Source organism: Neopelma chrysocephalum, unplaced genomic scaffold, assembly GCF_003984885.1.
Source record: "Neopelma chrysocephalum unplaced genomic scaffold, ASM398488v2 Primary Assembly neopelma1_183, whole genome shotgun sequence".
NCBI classification, from domain to species: domain Eukaryota; kingdom Metazoa; phylum Chordata; class Aves; order Passeriformes; family Pipridae; genus Neopelma; species Neopelma chrysocephalum.
The window spans coordinates 126,074-136,349 of record NW_020897845.1 but is presented as its reverse complement, the minus strand read 5'-3'; the positions used below and the strand labels follow the sequence as shown (position 1 = coordinate 136,349).

General features: G+C 49.1%; 2 protein-coding genes across 6 annotated transcripts in view; one reads left to right on the top strand and one right to left on the bottom strand.

Annotated features, from left to right (window-relative positions):
• Positions 1-2,134: 2,134 nt before the first annotated feature.
• TRMT5 (tRNA methyltransferase 5) lies at positions 2,135-8,416 on the bottom strand. Of its 4 annotated transcripts, none has more exons than XM_027702388.1 (5): positions 8,378-8,416; positions 6,150-6,799; positions 5,647-5,771; positions 3,469-4,123; positions 2,135-2,458 (listed from the first exon to the last, which is right to left on the bottom strand). In XM_027702388.1, exons 1-5 carry the CDS (start codon positions 8,380-8,382, stop codon positions 2,394-2,396), a joined length of 1,500 nt encoding a protein of 499 aa, XP_027558189.1. In that variant the 5' UTR covers positions 8,383-8,416; the 3' UTR covers positions 2,135-2,393. The 4 variants fall into 4 exon arrangements, with proteins under 4 accessions (XP_027558189.1, XP_027558190.1, XP_027558188.1 ...); XM_027702389.1 differs by lacking the exon at positions 8,378-8,416 and adding an exon at positions 7,809-8,203; XM_027702387.1 differs by lacking the exon at positions 8,378-8,416 and adding an exon at positions 8,134-8,189.
• Positions 8,417-8,640: 224 nt separating this feature from the next.
• Positions 8,641-10,276, top strand: part of SLC38A6 (solute carrier family 38 member 6) — a 41,167-nt gene continuing 39,531 nt past the window's right edge. Inside the window, exons 1-3 of one of the 2 annotated variants that reach the window (XM_027702378.1) lie at positions 8,641-8,756; positions 9,277-9,398; positions 10,164-10,237. In XM_027702378.1, coding sequence (XP_027558179.1) covers positions 9,325-9,398; positions 10,164-10,237 — 148 coding nt within the window. In that variant the 5' untranslated portion in view covers positions 8,641-8,756; positions 9,277-9,324. Of the gene's footprint in view, positions 8,757-8,939; positions 9,065-9,276; positions 9,399-10,163; positions 10,238-10,276 lie in introns of those variants that run through there. The other variant, XM_027702377.1, reaches the window with a different exon arrangement.

Below are 10,276 nucleotides of genomic sequence, written 5' to 3'. Positions count from 1 at the left end.
CACTCCCTGCAAGGGGCAGGGGCCTGGCCTTGGACACAGAGCCTGTGCCTGGGTGCTGTAGGACTTGGGGTGCAGTGCTGAGAGGCCACTTCTGTTGGAATCCATCCCTGAGACAAGAGCTGCTTCCCACCTGGGATTCTCCTCTCTCCCTGAGAGGGCTGACATGCCCATCATTTTTCCAGTCCCTGGGAGTTTTTTCCTTCTGTCACAGGTGCCTGACATCCTGTTGCCAGGTACGAGATGGCACCAGTCTTCTTGGGATTCAGCTCTGGGACCCTGGGAGGGGGTAGCAGCAACCAGGGAGAGTCTGTCCTATTCCAGGCTCACCCAGACTGGTAAAGATGCACCTCACCAATGGTCTGTTTGTATTCAGTTTGTAAAGGCTCAGGTCGTGCCCTAGCAAAAGCAGGACTGCATATACATATTAATTATGTATCATTTAAATACACTCATTAACTTGCATCATTTGCTGTTTCGTGTGGAAGGGTCGTACACACAAGTGGCAACTGCACAGGAATCTGGAAAACTCCCTGGTTATGAGTATTGCCACCTGTCACCTGCTGACTTGCATCTAAACCAGTTATGCTGCTGGAATAACACTGGCATTCAATCCTTAAGGGAACAAAACCTTTACCGACTCAAATCCTTCCCTGCCCTGGGACGCTTTAGTCACGTGCTGGAAATCAGTTACGCTCCTTGACTTGCTCCACCCAGAAGTGGTGATCAAAGCCGGGTCTCTGCTGGTGCAGTAGTGCCACGAAGCCCTGAATTTGGGCTGTGAAGCAACACAGAGGCACAGGGACTTGCAGTCTGTGTCAGGCGTGTCAGCAGAGCTCACAGGCTCACTGCGTTGTTCCAGAATGGTCGAGGGCCTTGTCATTCCAGCAGCGGTTGTGGAAGGCTCCAGGGAACAGGAGCCACTGCCAGATGTTTATGGGAAAGGCAGAGGGGCAGCAGCTGGAAAGCAGCAGAGCAGCAGCACAGGCTGGGGGTGAGAGCCCAGCGCACTCCTGGCGCAGCAGTGCCTGGGAGGACACACAGGCTGGAGCTGCTGAGACCACAAAGGCCAGAGGGGGAACGCTCAGGCTGCAGTGCGGTCCAGGGAGGAATCCGTATGGCAGCGCTCAGGACAGCACGGGTGAGTCATGACGGGTGAGTCATGACGGCCTTCTCCCTCTGGATTGATAAATGCGCTCCCAATGCGGGCTGTGGAGCCAAGGGAGAGAAAGGCTGTCACACTGAGCCACGAGCAAAACAAACCCACGGCCCTTAGCGGTGCTTGGGTGAGAACCAAACATCCTGCAGGCTGCAGGCTCGGGGATGGAGCCACAGCAGCAGAGCCAGGAGTGGGACGGACATCTGGTAAGGGAGTTGCTGGGCGTGAGCTCCGAGCGGGGACTGAGGGGAAATATCTGACAGCGAGAGGGCGAGCTGAGCTCCCCGGCCAAATAAACTGTTTGTGGTTCATGTTGCCCAACAATAGTTTGGACGGGTAAGAAAAGGAAATCAAAGGCAGAGGCTTTTCAAATCCCTGCAGAACACAAGCAGCCAGTCAGAGAGATCATCCCAGGACTGCAGCAGGGAAGCAGTCAGAGGTGGGGGAGAGCTGGGAGGGGGCAGAGGCACAAAAGCCACGGGAGGACAAAGTTTCAGGAAGAGAGGACTGTTTTCCAGGTGCTGGTTTCAGTCTGGCACTTTGATACAAACATGTACTTATTCTGCAAATGTGCAAAAGGCATTAGAGTCTTTCCTGCTCTAACAGTGGGCAAACTCGAAGTCAGGAGTCAACTAATCCCTAACTAAATCTCAGTGTTCAAAAGCATTTTTTACTCAAACCCATAGGATATGTGGCTATTTGGCCCTGTCTGTATCTCAGGTTAAGTTTCTGAAAGCTTATCTTCCTTACACAAGGGCTGCTTGTGCATCTGCTCACCGTAATCCAATATTCTGAAACAGCAAAATGTTTGTCAGAGACAATCCAAGGCAGGGGTTATATAAGTCACTTTCCTAGAACTGGCAAAATATAAAAATCTGTTCTCTGCACAAACTGCACATTATCAAAATGCCACAGCAGAAAACCACCCCAGGCTGTGTCACTGAATCAGCACAGGGCATGAAACAATAGAGAGCAGAGAAGTACTAAAACACATTTATTACAAAGAGCAAAGTTTTAATTTTTTGTAGTAACAACAGTTTCAATCTGCTTATCGATCCCACAATTAAAAAAAAAAAAAAAGGTAAATGCAGGAAGCAGGGCTCCCAAAGGAAAGCTGCAACATGCACCGTGCATCTCGATGGGTAACACAGGTATGCTGTGAATAACTCAACAGGTAAACCAGAGGCACCCTAAATACCCTTTACACAAACTAAGGGAGTCACCATAACTCCAGTCTTCAACTCAGTAACTTCTCTTCAGAAAAACCTTGGCTGGTACACAGACGTTTTGAGGCTGGTTTTGCTGGAAAAAGGTTAGAAAAAGTAAAGTTATTTAATGTGCAGTAAACAGACTGAGCTAAACCACAAGCCCTGGAACACTTAAGGGATTTAACAGGAAGAGATGGGAGTTAAAATCAGGATTAACAGTCACAAACGAAAACTGTTACAGCAGTAATGGGGGATCTTTACTAAATGCCAAAAAGGACTTTCAAAAAACTTGTATGGAAATAGATTCTGACCTACATCTCAGTGCTACCCAACAACAGCATAAAAATAAGTTTCACAGCATTAAAGCTTTAAAAAACCCTTCTTTCCTTAAGTTCATGTAACTGCAGCCTTGTCACGTGCTGCAAAGCCCAAGATCACGAAAACCAACCAGTTTCTACAAGTACAGCAAGAAACAAATGACCAACTATAAAAAAAACCAAAACACAAAGTAACCAAATTCAGCACTGAAGCTCTCTAAGGGTATCCCTGTCTCAGTTAAATTGCACAGAACCTGACTCTGCTGATGTGGTGGCTCCAGCCCTACACTGAGTCCATGTGAGCATAAGGGAGAAGGTCAGAGCTGGGACCAGTCCCTTGGAAGTGCACTGTTCTGGGCGAAAATTCAGCTCCAGCTCTTAAGTACTGAGCTAACAGAAAACTGTGTTTGGCATTAGATCACAGACTCACTGAATATCCTGCGTTGGAAGGGCCCACAAGGATCGCTGAGTCCCCATCCTCCCCCAGTACACAACCCAAGGCATAAAGGTCTGGTTTATGGCCTGTGGGGTGATCCTATCCAGTGCCCCGTGTTTCTGGGGAGGCTCATGCTGGGATCAGAGGAGCAGGCTGCTGTTTCCAGGAGCATAGGAAGCCCTGCAGCTGCTGCACACATGCAGGCACTCGGTCCTGCCGGCCACCTCCGTGCTCATTCCAAATCCAGTGTCGCTGTCACACAGTCGGAGTGGCCCATAGGGTGGGACCAGCCTGAGGCAGCAAAAGGTGGAGCCTGAAATCCCAGTGACACGTGGGAGGGTTGTTCCTTACCTTCATCAGGGCAGGGCCTCTTGTACAGCACATCTGCTGGGACCTGGAAGCTGATGCACAGCATCTCCTTGTTGGGCGCCACGTTCCTGACCAGGTACGTAGAACAGCGTCCATCCAGGGAGGTTCCCAGCGACGCCTCCGCTCGTTCCTGAATGTCTTTGGCTGGGTCCTCGTGCTTGGAGAACCCGTAGCAGTGCACAGTGGGAAGGGCAGCAGCACTGCACGGCTCCCCGACCAAGAGATGCCTGAAAACATCCAGGAATTCAACAGCCAGCGCTGGCAAGTTCATGACTATGTGGAAAGCATTTTTCTGCTCTTCCTTCATGAGCGGGAGCTCTTTGCTCAGCTCCTCCCGTACCGGCCCCCGGAGGAATTCCCTGCCATCCATGTTGAACGCTTTCACTTTGGTGTCTACTTTGTTTAGCCTGCAGTTGTGCAGGAGCCAGTTGTAGGACTCGGGATTGAGGTCGTTGGCAAACACGCGGCACTTTTTCTTTGCTGCTGGAATGGCAAAAGGTCCGATCCCAGCAAAGACATCGAAAAGGACATCCCCAGGCTTCAACAGCTCCACGATACGGCCGTGTTCCGTGGACAGGCGTGGGTTCCAGTACACTTTGGAAAAGTCCAATTCATACGCAATATTATTTTCTTTGACCTGAAAGTCCAAAACATTTTCTGTGTTTAATTGCCAGGCAGGTTTAAGCATTATCAGTAATTCAGAGAGCTAAAAACCAAGGTGCCTTGTCGAAAGGTAACGGGTACATCAGCATTTGTCCCATGGGTAGGACACAGGAACCTTGTAAAACCAGATCCAACTCATCAGAAACTGCCATGAGGAATGTCCCCCACTGTCAATCTCGACGCCTGGCTTACGCCTGTCTCAATCACCAGGTAGAAACAAAGCAGCAACTTAAAATGACCATAAAAAAAAATGAGGCTTTTCAACAGCTTTGTGGCTGACTGACAACTCCTTTATTGAAAGCAGACCTTGGGAAGATGCCTCAAACCCTCCTTAGAGGAGTCCACACAGTAAATAAGCATCTGAGAATGATACGGCACAAGAACAGGAACCCTCAGCCAAAGTCAAAGCCACTGGGAGCCAATTCTGCAGCTTGAAAAATACTGTATTTCATCTCTCAAGGTGACAGAGTCTGGAAACTGATCCAAACCCAAACTTTGGAATGACCACTATCTTAAGAACAGACCTGAAAAGAAACAGTATTTATTCAGATGAGAATGGGATGCAAGATAATACTCTCTTTGCACCACCACACTGGAATTGTGTGACTCCAAAGTACAGTAACTTCAGATCCAAATCACCCCATCGTTTGCTTTGCCAGCAAGAAACATCCTGAAGTGTATCTGCAGTGCTGGGTGCAGCTCCACGGTGTGCCAGGTGTACGGTAACACCATCTGCACAATATTTGATCCTCGCTGCTGCCTTGACAATTCAATTGCCTTCTCTGTGCGTGCACAGGATGTTCTACCAAGATATTCAACCTTTTTATTTGGTAATCTAACGTCTTCTCTTCTGAAAGTATAAAACTGCTAACAGATAGGGAAAATATTTTTGTGGGAGCCATGGCCAAGTTTCCAGCTACAGACAAGAAACCCTATGCGAAGGATGCGTGGCAGTCACGCAGTGATTGCACCTGATAAATGTCAGGACAGAGGAGAGAGAAGGTTTGTCTTGCTGCTGTCAGAAAAGGAAAAAGGCAAAGGCAAAATGTTGCCCGAGTTGCAAAGCCAATCAGATTGAAAACAAACTCTTAGGTTCTATACCAGCCACCGTACAAGGCTTGGTGACATTAAAAAACTGCATTTTCTTAGATCAAATCCGCTGAATATTTTGGCTTTGAGAAACATCCCCCAGTACAAGTTTGTCATTAGTATCTCTGTAAGAAACCTTTACTGCAGCTGCTTTTACACAGCATTAAATCTAGGCTGTGTACTTGAAAGAATACGTGTCTTTCATGATCCCTATGGCTGAGCTTGCCCTTGGCAGACCAGGACAAGGGAATGCAGAAGTAACAGCCAACCTTGATGCTCAGACAGGTGTCAGGAAGGGCACTGTGCAAAGGAGTGGTCTCAATAGCATCCCTGCATCATCTCTTTCCAGAAGATGCCCTTGGGTTTTAGCATATTAAAATTAAAATACCAGGGGGAAAAAGCCTGTACCTTGGTTACCAGGTTCTTCTCTCCAGCGAGCACTTCCATTTCAAAATTCCTGTACGTGCTGTCAATAATATTGGTTTTATTCACTGCACAGGTGATTCCTGGATTCTTGTCAATTATAACCTGGCCTGAAAGAGAGGGCAAAAGATATTCTGGTTACGGGACCACAACCTTTTAATGTTCTACAACAGCCACAACAAACCTGCTGTTAACAGTTAAAAATAACAAAAGTAAGTGTGTGTTGGAACAACCTCCCTCTACTGACTCAGGGTTGCAGCTGTGACACCTTTTTAAGGCACACACTTCACCCTGAGCCAGTGCTCAGTGCAGGGAGAGGAGAGAACTGTGCCCTCTGGGCACAGCTACAGCATCAGCACAAGGCTACTTAAAGCCAAAATAAAAAGCAATCAGAATTTTTCTTTGTGCAAGTGACACTTCATAAAATATCTTTTGGGAAATACACAAAATATACAAATTACTTTTTTGAGAGGAGCAGTTTTACCTACCAATCAAATGTCTGTAGGGCAGCTGGTGATCCCTGAGATTCAGATGTGCAATGTGGCCAACACGGCTAAACCCAGAGGTGACCTCCTGACCCTCGGGAAGCACCGCTCGCAGGATCTCCTCCGACTTGAAGTTCTCGTAGGTCAGCTCCAGGTTATACCTGGACACCTCAGGATCAACACTGAGCTCTTTCAGCACCTGCCGCTCTGATTCTCCCAACGAGAATCCTGGTATTTTATGAGGATCCAGGATAACAAGTCTACTGTCCTCATCTTCTGGATCCTCAACCACTCGCCTCAGACCGGGACGCTGCAGGACCGATTGTTTTAGGGACTTCAGCAAACTATTTACAATTTCTTTCTTGACTTTAAGAGCTGGAACAACAATTGTCCTTTTAAAAGCCTCTCTGTTGAGCAGTGTCATCCCACGCACTCCGGGATGTGGTGAATACAGTTCTGGATTAGCTTTATCCTCCACGGTTTCAGGCATCATGGAGAAAGTGTTTTTTCTAACTACTACAAAGGGCCCAGGTATTCTGCCAGAATATTGTGCCAACAGCATCCAAACTGCTGGAAATGATGTATTTGATGCAGCTGTCCTAAAATGATTAGTTTTCAGTAGTCTGGCAGAGTATCCAAATCTCCACAAAGTCCTAGAAGAGAAATTATTCATTTTATAGACATTATGTAATCATTCCATTAAAAAGGCTGCAAATCACATGGATTTGCTGTTCTCTTAAACCAGAATTTCCATCTGTACCAAACAATCCACAATAGTTTAGTAAAGCTCTTTATTATAAAATATATACTGCAAATGTCTGTTATTTTGCAAATGTGTTTTTAGACTTAAACACCAACTAACTTCAAGCAGCAAGATAATCCCCTCCTGCCAAAAAACAATAACCTCTCCTTGTTCTAATAAATGTGATATTAATCCCAGTAAGCCACATGGAAAGATTTCTACTGTCTCGATCTTACTGTTGGATCCATTCTGTGTCTGATAAAATTCATTACCAAGCAGTGGTTGCTAGAAAACAGTTTTTAGCAATAGTGGTCATGATCACTCCCAGACCCCAGTGTAAGGTGTTACACACTCCACAGTGTCTTTGCTCCATGGGCTGCATGCCAGGAAGATCATTAATTAAATCCAGTATTCCCTATAAGGTCTAGGGGAGCATTAATAATGGCTCTTCCAGTGACCAAGCCCCATTCTACAGTTCATCCATGGGATGGGGAACTTTTAAAAGTGGCTTTACCCTCCTCTAAATGGTTTCCTCCACTAGAGATAGTCCAAAGGGGGCAATTTTCTGACTCTGTGTCTGCTGTTCCAAGGCAGGAACTAGTGCTTTAGGTGGTGCTCAAGGCTGGCATTGCTCCTGACTTCTTGGGAAACTTGTTTTGAGATCGGGGGTTGATAGGAAAGATGCAAACCAGCTCTGAAAGGAAACTGGTTCTCCTGCCTCCCTCAGCCACTGCCCTCCTCCAGGGTTCCAGGCTGTGCAGTCTCTCCTTCCCAAAGCTGCTGTGCCCAAACCCTGGAAAGCTGGTCCTGCTCCCATGCTCCCTGCATCTCCCAACCAGCCCATTTCCCTAAGCCAGGCTTTTGGCAAAGCACGCCTCCTTCGCCTGGTGAGTCAGAAATTAAAACACTGCATTCCTCACGTCTGCTGCACAGGAGAAATCCCTCATCCAGAGGCCTGAGCATCTCCTGTGTTTCTTCTCCTGCGACATTTGCCTTCTCCCTAGACGGAAACTATTGAATCAGTACTTCAGGATCACAGAATCGACTGTGGTTGGAGGAGACCTCTGGGATCACCGAGTCCAACCTGTGCCCCAACACCACCGTGTCAACCAGACCATGGCACCGAGTGCCACCTCCAATCTCTCCTTAAACACCTCCAGGGACCGAGACGCCACCACCTCCCTGGGCACCCCATTCCGATGCCTCATCAGCCCTTCTGTAAAGCAATTCCTCTTGATGTCCAACCTGAACCTCCCCTGGCGCAGCTTAAGGCCAAATCCTCTCATCCAGTCGCTTCTGGATAAGCCCACAAGATAACCCCCCTCCCGCCCGCCGCCACCGCGCTGTAGTCTGGCTGGAGGCCACTGCATCACCTTCCCAGGTGGGCAGACCAGCCTCTCCCTCACCGCCGCGATCCCGGTTTATCCCGTTCTTCCCTCAGGGAAGGAAATCTCTCCCCCCCCTTTCTCCTACCCCCCCCCGCCCTCACCTCATGCCGGGCCCCGCGCGCCGCGCGCGCGCGTCATCGCCGCCGCGCCGGGGGAGGGCGGGGCCAGAGCCTTGGCCGCGCCCCTCCGAGGTGACCACGCCCCCCGCGCGCCCCGAATAGGGCGGACGGGGCCGCCTTTGTGACCACGCCCCCTTAAATAGTCACGCCCCCAACTGGCCCCGCCCCCGGCGCGCCCCTCAGAGCGCTGGGTACGCGGGGGGCGATGGCGCCGCCGCCCTGGGGGTCCCGCAGCGCCCGGCCCCTGCCCGCCCGCGGGTGGTACCTGTCCGCCCGCCTGCAGGACGAGGAGGACGAGGAGGATGAGGAGGAGGAGGACGGGGAGTCCGCCCCGCTGCTGCCGCCGCCGGCGGCGCGCAGCGTGCGTGTGAGGGGCGGCGGGGAGGGAGCGCCCCGAGGGGGCTGCGCGGCCGCGCTGGGTGCGGTGTGAGGGGGAGCTCGGGGAGCGCGGGCTCAAAGGTCGGGCGGGACGGGTCTGTGCCGGGCGGCTCCGGGCTGACACCCTAGGGAAGGGGGGGCCGAGCCGCTGCTCTTGGTCCCTTTGGTTCTGCTCCGGGTCCCTTTGGTTCTGTGAGTGCCGAGCGCTTGGAAGCGCTGCCATGTGCCCACGCAGGGAGAGCCTCCTCCGAGCCATAAATCTTTTGCGCTCTACTATCACTGTGCTCAAAGGTTGTGGGCATTTGGGATGCCTGCGGGGCAACATCGTGTTGTTGTGTGCGCAGCAAGGGTTTGCGTGGTCTTAAAGGGTGAGAAATGAGGTTTTCTTGATTTAGATTAAGGAAGGAAAAGTTGACTGTGGCCCCCTCCCTTAAATTGCCTCCTGTGAGAGACCAAAACACCTCTAGCACTAATTGTACTTCTTTTTCTGGGCCTTTTCACAGAGTTCTTCAAGTCGTGGTTCCTCGTTTGCTTTCTCGGTGTTCAACCTAATGAATGCAATTATGGGCAGTGGGATACTTGGCTTATCCTATGCTATGGCCAACACAGGGATCATGGGCTTTAGGTAAGTTTTCAGTTTTTACATGTCCTCATTTTTAAACTCAGCTTGTAGTTTTAAGTGGAACAAAACTTGATTACTAAGGCTCCTGTGCAAATCTGAGGAAGCAATAAATAGCATGTGCTTTTCAGAATTGTTGAATAAGATCTTCCCTCTTTGGTTTAGTCATTCAGATCAGGCCTGACATAAGCCCTTCCCAGACGTTGCATTAAATTGCCACATGGTGGCAATTTCTTGGCCATTACTCCTGATAGATTGGCAGTTTCCTTTCAAAGCTGTTATCTCCTATAGTTCCAGCAATGGGCCTTCTGGAGTAGGATGGATATGTGTCTGAAAATTGTGAATCAGCTTGTGCTGTTGTTTGCACTTGATTGTTGTACTTGCTGACCTATGGATAACGGGGCCAAAGTCACCACAATTGTCACTTTTACCATTTTCTGAGTGTTGGTTCCACTTCACTGGAAGCTGTGTGTTTGTCTGTGTGTATGTACACACACAAACTCCTATGTTTATGTCCTTTTTGTAATCCATATGTCTGGCCTTTGCCCTGTGTAGTGTGTGTTATTTTTAGTGAACAATATAAGGAGCAGGGAACTTCACAAGTATTGGGAATGTCAGGGACCACATGAACCATAGTCAGCAGATACCAGCCACAAAATGAGGAAATCTCGTCTTGTGGTAGCTTAATTCTTGCAAAAGTAGCATTCTTAAAGCTAGAAAGTGCATTATGCTGTAAAAGTGCTTTAATTGTGACTATTTTGTGGTTTTTAGTATCTTGCTGCTGATTGTTGCCAGCCTTGCTTCTTACTCTGTGTTTCTTCTGCTCAGTATGTGCACTCAGACTGGTAAGTGAAAAGGATTTATCTAACAGTGAGCTCTGAAGT